The sequence below is a fragment of the Heptranchias perlo genome, chromosome 7 (genome assembly GCF_035084215.1).
Source record: "Heptranchias perlo isolate sHepPer1 chromosome 7, sHepPer1.hap1, whole genome shotgun sequence".
Lineage (NCBI taxonomy): Eukaryota > Metazoa > Chordata > Chondrichthyes > Hexanchiformes > Hexanchidae > Heptranchias > Heptranchias perlo.
In genome coordinates, this window is record NC_090331.1 from 29,696,984 (window position 1) to 29,716,758 (window position 19,775).

General features: G+C 41.5%; 1 protein-coding gene across 3 annotated transcripts in view; it reads right to left on the reverse strand.

Annotated features, from left to right (window-relative positions):
- Nucleotides 1-2,327: 2,327 nt before the first annotated feature.
- Nucleotides 2,328-19,775, reverse strand: part of thsd7ba (thrombospondin, type I, domain containing 7Ba) — a 646,137-nt gene continuing 628,689 nt past the window's right edge. Inside the window, exons 26-28 of one of the 3 annotated variants that reach the window (XM_067987207.1) lie at nt 17,713-17,905; nt 5,288-5,375; nt 2,328-3,229 (exon numbers count right to left, since the gene is read on the reverse strand). In XM_067987207.1, coding sequence (XP_067843308.1) covers nt 3,148-3,229; nt 5,288-5,375; nt 17,713-17,905 — 363 coding nt within the window. In that variant the 3' untranslated portion in view covers nt 2,328-3,147. Of the gene's footprint in view, nt 3,230-5,284; nt 5,376-6,047; nt 6,178-17,712; nt 17,906-19,775 lie in introns of those variants that run through there. The other 2 variants (XM_067987208.1, XM_067987209.1) reach the window with 2 other exon arrangements.

Below are 19,775 nucleotides of genomic sequence, written 5' to 3' on the forward strand. Positions count from 1 at the left end.
TTGGAGCAATCCAAAATGATTCCCACTGCCCTGCTCTCAGTCTTGAATCTTGCTCTGCTTCAAATGTTTAGCTACTCTTCCCTTAAAAGATGAAGTGATCTTTCTCTCAACTGTTTCCTGTGGTGAAGCAATCCACACTCTAAAAGCTGTCTGCATCAAGAAATGTCTCTTAACTTCTTCCTGTCCCTTAGCGACAATTTAAAATTGATAACCTGGCTCCCACCCAGAGGAAATAGCCTTTTCCTATTTATCCTAGTAAATCCTTTCATCATTTTAAAAACCTTTATTAAGTCCTCATGGCCTTCTCTGCTCCAGTGGAAGTAGTCTCAGTATCTTAAGGCTCACCTCATAATGATAACTTCTCATTCCTGGTATCATCCTGGTGAATCTGTGACTTTAACGTTCTTTCTATAATTGGTGCCCAAAACTATACAGAGTACTCTGAGGCCTAACCGTTGCCTTGTACAAATTTATCATTTCTTTGGTCTTGTACTTTGTTTTTCCATTTATAAAACCCCAAATCCAATTGACATTGCTTTCCCATTCACGAGTTTAGAAACTATTTTACATACTATTTTCAACAAACTGTGATACCTGAGTAGTATCAGAGATCACCACCTAGGAAAGTTTTCCTTGTTACACGGGGCAGGGTCTGCAATTGCATTTATCTGTAACCTGACTGTGCTAAATGCATGAAGCAAACTGAGCTGGAGGAGCAGTGCTAAAACTGAGCCACTGAAAATTAATTTTCATGCATTTAGCAGTCACAGGCAAATTATTACCAAAATACAAAGTTGACCTAGCAGGCTATTCAATTAAATGATTAATAAATTTGAACAGATCCTGCCACGCATAATAAGGTAATTTAAAGTTTGAAGCTGGAAAAAAAGCTAAGAAACAATTGCTGATAAATTTGGGAGCCAAACAAAAGACATATAACAAGAAGTCAAATGGAATGTTTAGTGTTACCTTCTGCCTACATTAAATTCATATTTAAAATTTTCAAATTCATAAAATAATGTGCATTTGTTAAAGGACACCCACCCAGCAAATATATTTTGGTGAACAAGTATTAGGACTAGGCCCCTTCTTCCTCTGAGATTTTTAGTAATACGACTTAAAAAAAGCAATGTTGGTACTTTATACACAAATATTTCCCTGGTTGTGCCACTGCTAGTGTGAACTAAACAAGTTGAAGAGCTCTTAGCACAGGTAAATGACTTCCGGTTGATACCCAGGTCAGGTATAGCAGATTGAAGCTTGCTTTCCTCTGACCCAGCAATGGGCCTCAGCCTCAAATTCAGCAGAGTACCACTTACTGGACCAGTGTGCTATGTTCTAATTTCTTACACAAACTAACTTGTCGCCATTCAGAGTGAGATAACCAATTTAGTAGCAATTTGTAGAGAATGAAGAATAATGTTGTGCTGTGGGCTGATACCAATTAGGCAGTGGATTGAGACTGCTCCAAAGCTTTGGCATTTTTTTGTTTTTTGTTTTCCAGGCCAGGGTGATTTACTAGCTGATAACTTTCTAAGAGCAGATTTATTTGTATCAGCAAGGAGCTTCATAACGTGCACTTTAGCTTCTGCTGGTCCAAAGCAGACTTCAAAACTTGACCTTGGATTTCCTTTGAATTCTGAAGTTCAGTTCTCTGAATTCCAAGTCCCAAGGATCAGAAACTCAAAATATTTATGTTGACTACTGAAAATGCATTCATCGCCTCATTAATGTAATACATAATGTAATGTGCAACAAGAGAAAACAAGGCATCCAGCTTCTAACGACCTGCTTTCTGGTTTATTTTCAAGAAAATACATTGAATCTGTTCCCAATCGGAGCAATGAATACATTCCAAAATAACAAACACGCTTTACCAGCTGTTAATACTGTTCTCTTGAGGCTCACAAATGAAGATCAGTTAAAGCTATGTTAATATTTGTTATATGAACAGCACAACCACTGTAATAATGAAATAATTATTTTCCAGGCAGCTGGCCAAACTCATCAAACCAAATTCAAAGCAACCTATCTTTTGTGCTCAAACCATAATGAAACCATCATTAAAATACCTCAGTGCAGGGTTGTTTTATTTTGTCATAAAACTTTCAAATGAAAATAAAAATCATTACTTACTGGGTCTTGCCACTTTAGATGTACCATGTGGAATGGCAAACAATGGCTTACTAGAAAATCCTGAAAATATGCGAACGAAATGTTTAATCACTCAATGAGCTATCTCATTTGGTGTAGAGCCAACACTTACTATTTACAGTTGGTCAAGTCTTACACATCATAAGAATTAGAAATGGAACTGAAGCCAGAAATATGTGAACCATTTATTATTCTCTATTGAAAAAACATTTTCACCTGTTGAGGATTCTTACTATTCTATCAGGAGCACCTTAATTTCTAATTAAATGTTCAGCCTTATCTCATTAGAGAGAAGACATTCATTACAAAATACTCATTAAGGCTCCACAACGTAACTTTTTTGCATCTCTTCTCTGATAAGACCAGTACTTTTCTCTTTCAGAGGAAGTCACTTGAAAAGAACAAGTTTTGTGTGATATTGAAATCCTTGGTACATACACTGTACATAGTAGATTTTTGTTTGTTCAATAAATGCAAGAAATCATGATACACTAATATAGTGCAGAGTGTTCCACAGAATGTTCAAAAAGTCCCTTTTCGGCCACTGTTGAGCAATAAGCAGTGTTTGCCTTCAGAAATACATTTACAGACAGCAGATTGTAAATGCAATATTGTTTCATTTGGATTGTCTTCATACCTTTGTACTAGAAATTCTATGCAAATTTTTCCCTCACTTGTTAATATGAAAACTGAACAAGGAATGCTATATAATCAGTCTTGGTATTCATTTCATACACTAAACATTTTAAAGAATGACTATATATATATATCCAATTCTAATAATCATTTTCATTTATGTTTGGCTTCTTGGCTTTCAAATTTCTATATAAAAGCACATTTGCAGTTGCTGAGAATTGCTTCTCCCCTCAGAAATACAGTAGTTAATAAAACTACTTTGTCTCCTTTGCTTGTGTTTGTGACATTGAAGTAGGGTTAAGGCTTCTGTCATCCTATTAATATGAACAGAACAAGGAGTTTCTTCTCCTGAACTCATTACATGTCCATATCTCCATCGTAGGCTAAAGTCAGAGGCTTCTGCTGGGGAGCTGGACGTGTCTGCTGCTTTGGTTTCTTGCTGCAAAAGAAAAACAATGGCAATAATGACGAATCATGCTCAAACTTTAATATTGCTGGTAAACAGAAACATGTCTCAAATAGAACACAGATCCATCTACATGGGACATCAGTCCTGGCTAAAAGAAACAAACAGTAATTATCTATTACATTTCTGATGAAGACTTACATTACATTCGACAAGGTGCCACATAAAAGATTATTGCTCAAGATAAAGAATCACTGGATTGGGGGTAATATTCTGGAAAGGGTGGAGGATTGGTTATCTAACAGGAAGCAGAGAGTTGGGATAAATGGTTCATTCTTGGACTGGCAACCAGTAGCCAGTGGTGTTCCACAGGGGTCGTTGCTGGGTCCCCAACTCTTTACAATCTATATTAACGATTTGGATGAGGGGACCGAGTGTAACGTATCAAAGTTTGCAGATGATACAAAGATGAGAGGGAAAGTAGAGAGTGAGGAGGACATAAAAAACCTACAAGGGGATATAGACAGGCTGGGTGAGTGGGCGGAGATTTGGCAGATGCAATACAATATTGGAAAATGTGAGGTTATGCACTTTGACAGGAAAAATCAGAGAGCAAGTTATTATCTTAATGGCGAGAAACTGGAAAGTACTGCAGTACAAAGGGATCTGGGGGTCCTAGTGCAAGAAAATCAAAAAGTTAGAATGCAGGTGCAGCAGGTGATCAAGAAGGCCAACGGAATGTTGGCTTTTATTGCTAGGGGGATATAATATAAAAACAGGGAGGTATTGCTGCAGTTATATAAGGTATTGGTGAGACCGCACCTGGAATACTGCATACAGTTTTGGTGTCCATACTTAAGAAAAGACATACTTGCTCTCGAGGCAGTGCAAAGAAGGTTCACTCGGTTAATCCTGGGGATGAGGGGGTGGACATATGAGGAGAGGTTGAGTAGATTGGAACTCTACTCATTGGAGTTCAGAAGAATGAGAGGCGATCTTATTGAAACATATAAGATTGTGAAGGGGCTTGATCGGGTGGATGCGGTAAGGATGTTCCCAAGGATGGGTGAAACTAGAACTAGGGGGCATAATCTTAGAATAAGGGGCTGCTCCTTCAAAACTGAGATGAGGAGAAACTTCTTCACTCAGAGGGTAGTAGGTCTGTGGAATTTGCTGCCCCAGGAAGCTGTGGAAGCTACATCATTAAATAAATTTAAAACAGAAATAGACAGTTTCCTAGAAGTAAAGGGAATTAGGGGTTATGGGGAGCGGGCAGGAAATTGGACATGAATTTAGATTTGAGGTTAGGATCAGATCAGCCATGATCTTATTGAATGGCGGAACAGGCTCGAGAGGCCGATTGGCCTACTCCTGCTCCTATTTCTTATGTTCTTATGTTCTTATATTACAGACACTGAATGCAGATTGGTATCTCTATTGTGCAATGTTCTGCCTGCAGACCTGAGTTATACTGCAATCTGCCAAGTCAGTTTATACTTCAAAATCAAAGTCAAGCATGGAAGTATGGTGTGTCACAGGCAGATTTAGATTGACAAAGTTATCAAAGCTCACTGGATACTGTTCAACAGCTTAATTTGTACAGGTGGAGCTACATGGGGTGTGCAAGTAAATCAAGTCCTCATGGAGTTAATAAACATTTTAATAAACATTTTAGGATTTTATGTTTTATGGGCAAGTTATGAATCTGGCTGATTCCGACCCACCTTAATGAGCAATCTCACGCTGTAACAATCATTTTAAAACAAAGACTTGGTTTGTCTTGTTATAAAACAGCACAGAAACAATTTATTTGACTGATCTTTTACTGTATTTGCGTCACAAAATATATTATTCTTTAAAGAGTTCCAAAACTAAGTTTTGAAACAAAAAAGAATGGGGTTGTCACTTAGCTGAAATGTTACTGCAATCGCACAGTACACTTTAGCTACTAAAATAACGATCTAGTCACGAAAATGAGAATAAAGCTATTTTAGTACATTTGGTTTCTGGAAGTTCTTTGCTGTTAGAATGATGGAGAACTCATTTGCATTTAACATTAGAAATAAAAATTGATTAGTCTTCTATGCTTACCAGACCAGATACGACAAGACAGTAATGAAGATAACGAGGACTACTACAGCACCAGATACTCCATACACCCAGACCTTTGGTTTACCATCTGTCAAGGAAAATGTAAAAAAATACAACAAAGGATTTTATTTAAATTGATTTAACATTTAAAAAGGAAGGTGGTTTTTGTACCAATCTACAGAGAATATAAACAGATCAGAGTTTATTCAGCTTATCGAAAGACTATTGTGTGTGAAGAACTGTTCTGACGTTCACAGAGTTCTTCAGGTTTTCTCTCAAAAAGCACCACATCGAAAGGCCTTGGACAATGCAGAATGTGCCAAATGGAACAGCTGCAAAAGAAGCTCACAGCTCAATAGAATCAACGAGTAGGAATAATTTTAACTAGTAACTTGACTAAAAAGCTGTAATTTTCTACTCCTCACGACAATAATGGTTTGGGGTCTGGTATTCCATCAAAGTTGTTGGGCAAATAATTATTTGTTTTCCGGCAATAACAGCTTTTGGATTTTGAAAGGGAAAATGGGTGGTGCGGTGAGCCAGAACGCTGTCATTTTACCTCTGAGACCCCGAGTTTGAATGCAGCCAAGACAAGTGAAATGAAAACCTTCCATCTGTGCTGCCTGAGTGGGTTTTCTGTGAAATGAGCAGTTTATATCCAGTTCATTCCAAGAGTGTGGCCAGAACATAAAACTGTTCATTATATTGACAATCTCACACATAGAAACCAAGATGGTGAAGGAAATGGAAACGTACTTACTGCTAGAGTAAATGGTGCACTTCTGAGCTTTGGGTAAAAGTTTACTGCATGGATAAAGCACCAGCATTTCCTCTCAAGATGCTATACCAGTTTTTAACACAGTCTTGATCATTCTGATAAGTGATGGATTCTACCAGCGAGAAGGACAAGAGCATCAGTTTTGTGGGGGTGCCATCACCTAAAACTTCCCCTTCATGTCACACACCATTTTGACGAACATATATCACCTTTCCCTTATCGTAGAAAGGTTAAGATCCTAGAATTCCCTATCTACTACCATTGTGGGACCACTATCACTACAAGGACTGCAGCAGTTTAAGGAGAAGGCCACTCAGCACCTTCTCAGGATAACTAGGGATGGATATTAAATGTGGCCTCGCCAGCACTGCACACATCCGAGAATAATTTTTTAAAAATGTGTGGGTTGTGATTGCAATGCTCCAGTTATTCTCCAGCATATATCAGGTAGATTTTTGAAATAAATGCAAGAAATCATCTGTGGTTATATTGGTCATACACAGTATAGAAAGCAGGGTTCAGTGCATATGTACCTGAAAGCATAAACAGAGCTGTACTAAATCTCCATCTGCAAGTGAAATCCTAATGATTGAAAAGATCAGGTAGCCAACTCATTTAAGTTAAAAGCAAAATACTGTGGATGCTGGAAATCTTAAATAAATACAGAAAATGCTGGAGAAGCTCAGCAAGTCAGGCAGCATCTGTGGTGAAAGAAACAGAGTTAACATTTCAGGTCGAAGTTCCAGTTCTTCCAGTTCAGACAAAAGGTCTTTAACCTGAAACGTTGGGCTCGATGTTACCAGGGCTGCGGGTTCGCGGAGGGGGGGCTATTGGGTGCGTGGGTAACGCGCCCGGTGAAATTAGTCAGCCACCCACGCGATCGCAGCCCAATTGGATCCACTTACCTTGTCTTCCGGGTTCCCCACTGCTGATCTGCGCGTCGGGCGGGCTGCGCATGCGTAGTAAGATCTGTCAGCTGGAGGAGCTCTATTTAAAGGGGCAGTCCTCCACTGACTGATGCTGCAACAAATAGAAAAAATTACAGCATGGAGTAGCCCAGGGGGAAGGCTGCTCCCAGTTTAATGATGCCTCACTCCAGGTATCAATAGACGGGGTGAGGAGGAGGGGGAGGACAGAGATCTTCCCCCCGGCGGGCGAGAGGAAGCGGCCTGCCTCTGCCACCAGGAAGGCCTGGCTCAAGGTGGCAGAGGAGGTCACCAGCACCACCAACATATCGCGCACCTGCATACAAAGCAGGAGGCGCTCCAATGACCTCAGTAGGTCAGCCAAAGTGAGTACACTTACTCATTCCCCTACACTCCGTCTGCCACATCACCGCCCCCACCCCACACCTCCTTCTGCACTGCCAACACTACTCTGTCACATCACCCCTCATACCCACTCAAACCTCATCCTCATCTTACCTGCACTTACTCACCTCGCCAGTACTCATCCCGCCACTACCACTCAACCCAATCCTCATACAATCTCATGGATCTATCTCATACTCACCTTCTCGTGCATCTCTTTTACAGTCAGCCTCACTCAACCTGCCACTACCTGTGCTGCAGCCACAGGGCATGCATCACATATGTGCAGTAGGCAGTGTAAGGCAAACGTGTTGTGAGCATGAAGGGGATGCACAAGGGTGTTTGAGAGTTTGTCATGGTTTTTACTTATATTTAATTTCTGACCAACTCACACTACATATTATATTGTCACCACTACTGCCACATCTTTGCGAATCTTGTCTGGTTTGTGCAATAATGCCCTTTCCTGAGGATCACTATGAAGACCAACAAATGATGCCACCCATTGTGTCACTGCAGAGTGGGTGTAGGTGTATTTGCAGGGCTCTTTTGTGCAGACGGCTGAGAGACGTTGGCGATGTCCCCGGTGGCACCCTGGAAGGATGCGGAGGAGAAGTTGTTGAGGGCAGTGGTGACTTTGACAGCGACAAGTAAGAAGATGGAGCCTCCGTGTGCACTGCTGCTCAGAGAGGTCCAGGAAGCTGAGCCTCGGTCTATGGACCCTGTGGCGAGGGTAGTGCCCTCTGCGACGTATCTCTCTCTGCGGTTGCCCTCCCTCCTGCTGTACAGGTGGATGTGTCACAGCACTGTGTTGTGGAGCTCCACGTGTCAGAGGTGGACGGCGAGGCTGTTCGTCCTCCGAGGAGGTCATGACTGCAGCTACGGCGGCCCCCATCCGGAAGATGTACATCTGAGGGGGTCCGCAAGGTAGGTAAGTGTGTCCTCACACCGGGGTTGCAGTTCCAGGTCGGTGAACTTTCTTGTTAGGAGGAGGGTGGTGGAGGCCAAACTTTGTCCAATGTGACGGAGTGGCCTCCTGTCGAATGCACCTTTGCACCTGCCACAGGCTGCTGGCTGCAACACCTCCGTTTGAACTGGGAGTGTTTCCCCCAGTATGGGAAACAGTCTCAGTTCAGTGTAAAATCCCACCCCTCCGAATAAAACAGCTCAATCAGGTCTGTAAACGACCTGAACAAGCAACATAAATACTTTCAAGTGGCATCCCGCTGGCTTTAATTGCCTGCGGGATTCCCACCAGCGGGGGCTGCGCGCGCACGCCGGTGCGTCAGTGGGGAACCGGAAGTGGGCGGGTTGGAGTCGGGCTCTGGTCCCGCTCCGGGATTCCCCGATTTCGGAGCCCCCCCCCCGCCGGGTGCTAAAATGATGCCCGTTAACTCTGTTTCTTTCTCCACAGATGCTGCCTGACTTGCTGAACTTCTCCAGCATTTTCTGTTTTTAACTCATTTAAGTTATTTAAACAGCAAAGATGGCAAAGCAGGCTGTCTTTAAAACTGACAGTACACCATCCTCAGTTATACCACACCCGATGCAACACACTAGCATAATATTGCCTTTTTCATGTGGTTTCACTCCAGTTTCTATGGAACCAGCAGTGCTGTGCTATACATTTGTGAGAGATTGTTCCACACCAGCATCAAAGGTGCAACATGACCAGGGGATTTTCAACCACCACAACTTCAGTGGTATAAACCTTAACTGCTATATTATTGTTCTGTCAACAACCACTCCATAAAACTGCTCGGGGACTGCTTCACCCATTCACCTTCATTTGGATAGATAGCCATCTCCTACTAGCCAACTCATAACAATACTGGCACGGAAACTTAGATGGGCCTGCGGTTGCACTTTTCCATTTCTACGGCTCCAAATAGCAACTTAATCTAAACACAATCAGAAGCTAGTGAAGCACTTCACAATGTTTCTGCATGTTTCTGGATTTTGGCTCAATGCATTCAGTGCCTCCCCGCACCCCCATCCCCCTGCCACTGCTGCCATGAATACACTGTCTGACTTGTCTATCATCTTACCTAAATTGATCAGATTTTAAGACATTTTCGATCCTTGAACGAAAATTGGACAACAATCAAGAAGTGCAAATTCTAAACAGTTCCCAACTTGTGACAATACAAAATTGTAGCCTCTGCTCAACACACTACAGTGTGCACTGAATATTATTTCTCCATGTCAGCAATGTACTTTCACTTGCCTTATCCATCTTAATCCCCTTGCATAAGCATCCATAACCAGCAAGACTCAGTAGAAAGTTTAGTAGCTCTGTTGCTGAACTGTCTGGAACCTTTTCTTCATATTGTCTAAATCTGATCTACTTCAGATTTCACAAAGTAACCAGTGCAACAAGATTCATATGAAATTTAGATAATGGAAAATACTGCTCCATTAAAGGAAAATATCAGTGAGCACCACTGGAGTCATTCATTTTATGTAATCTGCAGTGAATCCTGTTAACAGCAATGGATTAGAAATGATTAATGTTTAAAGGCTCTAGCATCTATTACATAAAGAATTTTAAAAGACCAGTCTATGGCAGCCCATTATGAATCATCTCACTGCGAAGGATCTCAGATCTGCAGTAAAACCAAGTACCCCCTCCACAAAAGAAAAGCAATATAGCAAACAATGTTACCTGTAAGCAACATAATCTAGATAATGTAATATGAGTCAGAACAGCAAGTCTGCAGTGCTTCCTCTGTTGAACTCTGTGTTTTGAATGCATATAGGAATACATACATTCCACCAGTTCAACTGCAGTTCAAGGATCTAAAGTCACCGAAAAAAACTGATCAGTGATGTAAAATTTCAGTAAGAAACAAGAGATGATAACTAAAATTTATATGGCAAACAGTCATATATTAGTTAGAATTTAAAAAGAGTTAGGTATGCCTTTATTTGGGATTGTTGGTGATAGAATCAATAATAACCTGTTAGCTACAAATTATGAATATATACATCTAATTTTAAAATGAATTTCAAATGGTGCTTACGTCTCTAGTACCCTGGATGTCAATTTATTCATTCTAAAAAAATAATTTAAAAAATGCTGGGCGGAAGAATGACAGTACATGAAAATAACAAGGAAATGGTGATTAAAAATTGGATGTATAGTCCTCTGGGAGAATATTGTAATATTAACAATTATTTTGACAGGATGTCTTCTCTACACAGACCTTTACGTCAGTGAACATTTATGTTTATTGAGGCAAGGCATATTTTTTACTTTTGCAATTTGTTTGTACATTAACAGTTCTTCAAGCACTCTTATATTAAATATAGTTTGGTCAAGATGCAGAGAAAAGCTCCCTCAACCCCATCCCAGCAATACATTTTAACTCAATCCTGAGAAATACACTACCCTACTGCACCATTGTGAATAATTTTCCCACACCACCTATCTTTGTGGCTTCTCCGAGTGAGATTGTTAAATTCATTTTAATTTATCAAATTATGGATAGTTTCCTACTGCAGATTTAAATTGACTAGCAATTGTGCTGACACTGCCCAACTTATTTCATGTATGGCTCTACAGCTACAGAGAGAAGAGACTTTCATCCCATCACTCTGGATTAGATCCAAATCCAAGGTCAGAGCTGAAAGGGACCATACAGTAGTGTTTTCCAATAGAAATCGGTGACTAGCCACAGGTGTGGTTACGATGACACCATTTTAGCCACATGTACGAATTTTAGCAAGAATAGCCTTACATGCACTCACACAACAATTATAAATGTATTTCACATGTGTATATTTAATTAACAAACATCTACCACCATTCAGTGCAAAACCTTGCAGTCTTTCTCTTTCACCAAAGTTTGGAATTCTGGTATGAATTTATCAGACACAGTACATCTTGGTGCAGCCTCTAGCTTTTTGTTCAGCAGTTGTGAGCAGTATTTTGACTTCGTCAAAGTGGTTGTTGAGAATGTTGACTCATACCAGAATGAGACACGCCACACCCATCCCACACTCCATCGAGAGCACGGATGGGTGTTGCTTACCCATGACATAGCCTGTTGCAACTGTTCATTATTAGTTGGGCTTCCTTTCTTCTGTTGACCTGGAACAGTTATCTGATTGGTTGAACTGACCACAATGGCAATTCCCCTCTTCATATGATGTTCTTGGTGTTTCAATGGTGTTGACAGCCGTGTTACACAGCATTTTAGCAACAACAATAACTTGCATTTATATAGCACCTTTAATGTAGTTAAACGTCCCAAGGTGCGTTATGAAACAAAATTTGACGCCGAGCCACGTAAGGAGATATTACGACAAGTGACCAAAAGCTTGGTCAAAGAGGTAGGTTTTAAGGAGTGTCTTAAAGGAGGAGAGAGAGACAGAGAGGTAGAGGAAATTCCAGAGCTTAGGGCCTAGGCAGCTGAATGCACAGCCGCTGATGGTGGAGCGATGAAAATCAGGGATGCGCAAGAGAGCAGATAACCAATGAGCAGTAACCATGGAAGGAAAGCACTTACACAATCAAAAACTACTTGCACACTCTGTTTTTTGTCTTACCATTTTACCAACAAACACATAAAAATGTTGAAGTACATATGCATACGCCATGCGAATATGTGTACAGTATTAAGAGCGCATGCCCAATGATGGTGTTTATTACTCATTTTTCATTTACTAATCAAAAATACAAGTGCCACATCTGGATTTCCAATTAGCCACGTATTGGACAACACTAGTATATAGTTCCTCACCACATCCCCTTGTGTATAGCTTTCTTTTCAAGTTTTACAATTGATACGTTCATGTCCCAAATTCTTAAACACCAGCAGTGATGCTCTTTTATTGGACCTTTTGCAAGTATTAGTTTAAAATTTATATCTCCTGTACAAAAAAGACCTTTCAAAGTAACAGTGTGGTGCGACTGTATATTTTGCTGATCTGTGTGGGTATATCAGTACCAAACTGGCAATGCAGTGATGAAATTAAGCAACACATGTGGCTTTGTGGTATGTGCAAACAAGAGAAATGCCAATTAATGATAAGTCACTTTCCCTTGTTACCAGTGAAAATAGGATAAAGTGTCTGATCAGTATTTGAAAATTTAAAGCAAGTTGCAGAATTTCTTTTTTAAAAAAAGGATTAGACAAAAATCTATTGGTTTAAATTATACAGAAATACAAACAAGATCATATTGTGCCCTGCTCGATATCTCTTTCAACGCATTAGTTAAGTAGTTAAATGGATCATCTTGCTTGAAATCTATGAAAATTTAAATATATATATATATTTTATAAACCATATGAGGAATGCAGCACAACATTACTCAGGAAAGTTGCTCACATTAAACTAAAATGTAGCCAATTACTATGACAAATTGATGTCGGTTGCTTGAAGTGAATCCCGGACCTAAAATACTTTATTTTCCCACAATCTCTTCAACGAAGTGTCTGCAGCTGGCACCTTGGTATAGCAATTCAACGGACTAACATGTGAGCAGGACATACACTGGGCAATAACACTTAAGGAGTATATTCAGGATTTTGAAGTTTAAACATTATGGTTTTAATAAAGAATCCTTTAGCTGTCAGAAAGAAAAATGCATGCTGTTAGCAACTTAGAAAGATGATAGTACAGTATCTCTATTTAGTGGAATTACCTTGGGTGCATTTAAACATATCAGTAAAAAAAAATACAGCGTAGGCACCAATATGCCTGATACAGATATTTCTAATATGAAATATATCAACACAGTGATATGTTTAGCAGCATGGTTAATGGATTCAAGTTGCAGTTTGTATCCATTGATTCATTTAGGTCTAGAGTGCTGCAAATAGTAACAGTTTATTTCATTTCAGAGACTAAGGGCCTGATTTTCAAACCATTTAGGATACCACCAGTACAGTAATGACTCTCACTGTACTTGTAAGATATGATGAATTTACAGCCATGAATCGGAACTGAGAACATTGAACTCCAGAGCTTTGACACAGAATACGCAAATTGGCTTTTTGAAATGTCCAAAGGTGTTATTTTGTAAATCAAATTCTCCTTTTTGAACCGATACTTTTTTCACAACATTTTTTGGGAGACAACGAGTTCAATCATTTTTTAAAGTTAAAGTATAAATGATGGATGATGGATGTAACTTCACAGATTTATAAGGGATGGTTTTCCTGGGCAGGTGCTCTCCACGTGCAACTTGAACGTAACATACTGGAACTGCGCTGTGCTGCAGAAAGAATGGAGTGCCTGGATTTCCTGAAGGCACTGATGTGAATAGAAAGCATGCATTTTGAAGTGTTTATGGAGGCGCACAACTGGAGTAGTCCATCCAGGCAACAAGAAGTTTGGGAGCACTTCAAGCCTTAAAGGCCTGAAACTGATTAAAGGGGCAAGCAACAAGGAGGTAGAAGCAAGAAAGTGTAGCATAGCAATCGTTATTGAATGGCCTTGAGGTTCTTGCCATAAGGTGACTGTTTTGACATGTATAAAATTGAAGCAGGCTGACAGCTCAGTATAACATTCTCCCACTGTATTAGTAACTGAAGACCACCATGGAATATATGTTGCAGTTGTTGAAGTTCAATCCCAATATTTTTGTCTGGTTCTCTGGCAGGTGAGGAGTGCAGCAGCATGAAGAGGAAGGCAAAGGGCTCTGCAGCTTGATGAGCTGAGCAGGAAGTGGTAATGCAGCCTGTACTCCCTATCTTTGTAACCTCCTCCCGCCCTGCAACCCTCCACAAACTCTATGTTCCTCCAACTTTGGCCTCATGCAAAAAACAGAAGGAGAAGTTGCCTCCCTTCCCAGCTGTTGAGGTCAGGGAAACAGATCTCTGTGATCTAGCTTTTAAGGGAAGAATGCTTTCAGAGCAAAGACAGGTTGTTGGGGCGGTGGGGGGGAGGGGCGGTGTCATTGGTAGAGCTGCCAGAAGCTTCTAACAAATGACCAGTAGTACGGAGGAGTCCAGCAGTTGTCCAATTTGGGGGGCCAAGAGTTGTTTTATAAAATATGCAGACATGCTTGTATAGAGTGGCAATTCCAAGGCAAACTGCAGCATAGCCCCATGCTGCAATGACAACTGAAACTATCACCACATTATTGGGCATAGTTACTGGTGAGCTTGTACAAATGACATAAGATGTCATGTCACTGAAGCAATTAGATCTGTGCACCAGCAGATCAGAGGGCACGGGGACATGGACACTCCATGTTCAGGAAGGACGAGGCCATGGAAGGTGAGGCTCTCTCTCAGGATAGCAACATTTCCGTACTATTCCTCCACCCACTTTCCATAACTGTCCAGGAGCCAGAAGACAGGTTGGGTCAAGCTATTTCTGCATCTGGGGAGAGCTCACAGCCTATAGCGAGACCATTTTGGTCTTTGTTCAAGGAGATCAAGGGCTCCCTCATTTCCTGCAACATGCTCTGGAGACACAGAGTCACCCCCTCTCCCAGTCTACGGTCAGCACTCATTCACTTAGAAAGAGCACTAGCACAGTAACCATGCAGCCACAACACCACATCGAAAAAGTGGGTGAGAGGGAATTTTTAGCCTCCTCACTTTATTTCCATTTAGGCATTTTTCCTGAAATATCTTTGTTCAAGCACAAAATGCATATGATCTCATCAGGGGGACTGGCTTAGATGAGTTGCTGAGTTGTACCATGCAAACGAATTAAATTAGCATCAGCAGAGATAGCCTGAATTATGTAGGATATTTCAGTTTTAGCTGTGTATCTTTGTGCAGATCTTTTGTGCCATCAAACTCAATGGGCTCGATATTACCAGGGCTGCGGGTTCGCGGCGGGGGGGCAATTGTGCGCGTGGGTAACGCGCCCGGTGAAATCAGTCTGCCCCGCGCGCGATCGCAGCCCAATTGGATCCACTTACCTGGTCTTCCGGGTTCGCCGCTGCTGAGCTGCGCGGCGGGCGGACTGCGCATGCGCAGTAAGGTCTGTCAGCTGGAGGAGCTCTATTTAAAGGGGCAGTCCTCCACTGACAGATGCTGCAACAAATAGGAAAAATTACAGCATGGAGCAGCCCAGGGGGAAGGCTGCTCCCAGGTTTATTGATGCCTCACTCCAGGTCCTACTGGATGGGGTGAGGAGGAGGGGGAGGACAGAGATCTTCCCCCCGGTGGGCGGGAGGAAGCAGCCTGCCTCTGCCACCAAGAAGGCCTGGCTCAAGGTGGCAAAGGAGGTCACCTGCACCACCAACATATCGCCCACCTGCATACAGTGCAGGAGGTGCTGCAATGACCTAAGTAGGTCAGCCAAAGTGAGTACACTTACTCATTCCCCTACACTCCGTCTGCCACATCACCGCCCCCACCCCACACCTCCTTCTGCACTGCCAACACTGCTCTGTCACATCACCCCTCACACCCACTCAAAGCTCATCCTCATCTTACCTGCACTTACTCACCTCGCCAGTACTCATCCCGCCACTACCACTCAACCCAAACCTCATACAATCTCATGGCTCTATCTCATACTCACCCTATCACGCATCTCTTTCACGGTCAGCCTCACTCAACCTGCCACTACCTGTGCTGCAGCCACAGGGCATGCATCACATATGTGCAGTAGGCAGCGTAAGGCAAACGTGTTGTGAGCATGAAGGGGATGCACAAGGGTGTTTGAGGGTTTGTCATGGTTTTTACTTATATTTAATTTCTGACCAACTCACATTACATATTATATTGGCACCACTGCTGCCACGTCTGTGTGAATCTTGTCCGGTTCGTGCAATAATGCCCTTTCCTGAGGATCACAATGAAGACCCACACCTGATGCCACCCATTGTGTCACTGCAGAGTGGGTGTAGGTGTATTTGCAGGGCTCTTTTGTGCAGACGACTGAGAGATGTCGGCTATGTCCCCGGTGGCACCCTGGAAGGAGGCGGAGAAGTTGTCGAGGGCAGTGGTGACTTTGACAGCGACAGGTAAGAAGATGGTGCTCGGGCCAGCCGGGAGCAGCTCGGCATGAAGGAGGCTGCAGATGTCCACGACTACATGTCAAGTGACTCTGAGCCTCCGTGTGCACTGCTGCTCAGAGAGGTCCAGGGAGCTGAGCCTCGGTCTGTGGACCCTGTGGAGAGGGTAGTGCCCTCTGCGACGCATCTCTCTCTGCGGTTGCCCTCCCTTCTGCTGTGCAGGTGGATGTGTCACAGCACTGTGTTGTGGAGCTCCACGTGTCAGAGGTGGACGGCTTGGCCGGCGAGGCTGGTGATGCTGTTCGCCCTCCGAGGAGATCATGACTGCAGCTACGGCAGCCCCCATCCGGAAGATGTACATCTGAGCGGGTCCGCAAGGTAGGTACATGTCTCTGGACCCCGTGGTAAGTGTGCAAGTTGGTGAATTTGATTGTTAGGAGGAGGGTGGTGGAGGCCAAACTTTGTCCCAAGTGACAGAGCGGCCTCCTGCAATGGGTGAGGGTCTCCCCCCCGCAACTGTCCAATGGACCTTTGCAGCTGCCACAGGCTGATGGCTGCAACACGTCCATTTGAACTAGGAGTGTTTCCCCTGTACGGGAAACAGTCCCAGTTGTTTGTAAAATCCCATCCCTCCTGAAATATTCCCTTAATCAGGTCTGCTAACGACCTGAAATACCAAAATAAATACTGTTAAGTGGCACCCCACCGGCTTTAATTGCCTGCGGGAGTCCCACATGCGGGGGCTGCGCGCGCACGTCAGCGCGTCAGTGGGGAACCCGGAAGTGGGCGGGTTGGAGCCGGGCTCCCGACCTACTCCGGGATTCCCTGATTTTCGGAGCCCCCCCGCCAGGAACGCACCCGATAGCGGGTGCTAATATTGGGCCCAAAAGCTCCTCCAAAACAGTTTCCCCAATGATATCATCAGCACTCATATTTTAAACAAAAATTGGTAATAAAAAGCAACAGAGAGATGTAAATAAATGAATGGGTATTAATGCTAACTTTTTCTAACTGTTACATTTTAAAGTATAGAAAATGGCACACATTCTATATGGATATACACAGGTGATGATGGTACTGCACTGATGCAATGAATAGACTATTTGGTAACATTCTCTCCCTTTTACAACATAAATCCACAGAACAGACCAGTTGAATATTTCATAGAAATTACAACACAGAAATAGGTTGTTCAGCCAAACAAATCATGTTAATGTTTATTCTCCAACTGAGCAGTGGTCTGAGTCCCATGTGCTTGTCCTATTCCCATACCCGTTTATTCCTCTTTCCTTCTACCACCTACCTAATCTATCCTTAAATGTTGACATGCTTTAATCACTAACTCCAGTAATACATCCCCGTAGCCTCATACCCTTTCCCTCCTGCTTATTTTTAACACAATTCTTACCAGGATCAAAAGGATCAATGGACCATCCTTTAAAAAATGCCTGGAATTTTGAATTGCCCAGCTTGTTCTTCCCCACACTAGTCTTAACATCAGCTTTCTTCTCTTCTGGTCCAGGAATTTTAGTGCAGTAATCAAGGAATCCATGGGGAGTCATTACTTCCACGTAGCCTTTTTCACAGCCGCACACACCTCCCTGAGGATTGATTACAACACAGTCAGTTATTAAACAGGACAAGAATATAGCTTTATAATCAAGTAGGATCTGACAGACCTCCTTGCATAAAGTCATCAGCAAAGTAATACTAAGGGTTCAAAAATAGATTTAATTCCTCCATACCCCATTCAATGGTAATAACACAGACACAGTAAAGCCCAGCATTCATCTTATAGTCTACTCTTGATAATCTTATACTCGAGTTATATTTGAGCTTCACACTTGAGTTATTCAATCACTTGAATTAAACAAAATGAGTAATAAAAGAAATTGGGCATTTAGTGGTAAATATCTGAAGTGTCAGATAATTTGGATTAAGATATTTTGAATTCAGAGTCCAATGTATAACAAAATTATCTTTTCTTAAAGAGGGTGCTTTGTAACAATATGTCATGAAGTTCTCAAAAACAACACAACAGGATGATTCTAAGTAATGAATTAGAGACAGCCACGATAGTGAAATGGTTAATTAATATTTTGCAACTCTTTTTCAGGTTACTATTATTAGGGAAATTTGGGCCATTATCTTTGAATGTTGTCTGTTAACTAATTAACCATTTTAGAAATTTGCAAAATTCCCACTGAGTTGCATCTGATATAAACATATTCTTCACAGAAATATCACACAAGTATGAATAGTTGTTGATTAATACTAAATATTTAAGTTCACAGTGGAAATAGAAATATAGGTTAATACCATGTGGAATGCTGTAAATGTAGGTTTGTTCCAGCACCAAGGCATAAAAGAGCCCAGTATTTCAATACTCATCATTCTGGAGAGCAGCAGGAATTACTTATCTATGTGGAAAGCTCAGATGGATATTTAAAAGTCTCGGGCTTTGCTCCATTGATTTTGACCCTTTTTGAAGAAATGTCGCAAAACATGCAACAAACAAGCCATGTTTAAAAAAAAAGGACCTGTTGCAAAAACCCCAGAGAGCTGATGGCATCACAGTTGTGACTGTTTAAAATCAGATAAAATGGAAGTTGTTACAGTGATGTAACATGTAAGAAAGTTAAAGTCTTGACAGGAAAGTCTTCTGCAACACTCAGTCAGTTAAAATAATAAAGTTAACCCTAAAGCTTGTTCAAAAGAGAAAATAAAAAGATAAAAAAATTGATGAAAATATCTGACTTTCTTATCTACTAACACAATGTGTAATTCTAATGACTTCTATTTCATCTGGGATGTCCTTGGCATTATAGAGCACCTACACTTGGATTAAATGCCTAAACCAGTCCAGTCATTTATTGCTGCACACATGCCTAATAAATGGAAGTGATCACTTAATTGACAAAGCAAGGTCTGCAGCTGTGTAAAGGACTCTCCGCCTGCTGTCACACCAGATTGTGTCCATTGCGTTCAATGTTTATTTCATCGTGACAGCTTCTAGTAGCACTGGACTGTACCTTCTTCTTTTCAGTTGATTTCATTTAATCATAGTTTTAGCATATTATACATACATTATATATATATATATATATATACATATACACATATACACACACGCACATACATATAATATATATATATTTATAAATAAGATCTCCCATGGTGTTATTTGCAGTGAGTCAGAGGAAACACTGTTTTATAATAATAAGAGATGTTTATGGCACTGATTTACTGTGTAAAAATTCCATTTTTATTAAATTTTATTCTGGGATTTTTTTTTACTGGTGCTATGGACTGAATTCCACAATTCTGTCCATTATTCTGTGAAAACCATAAATAAGTGGCCGTTATTTTATCTGAGCAAAATAAGGCAGTGGGGAGGATTTAAACTGTATTAGGGAGAGCCAACAGAGCAGACCGAGAAAGAGGGAACATAAAATATGATGGAGATGGAAA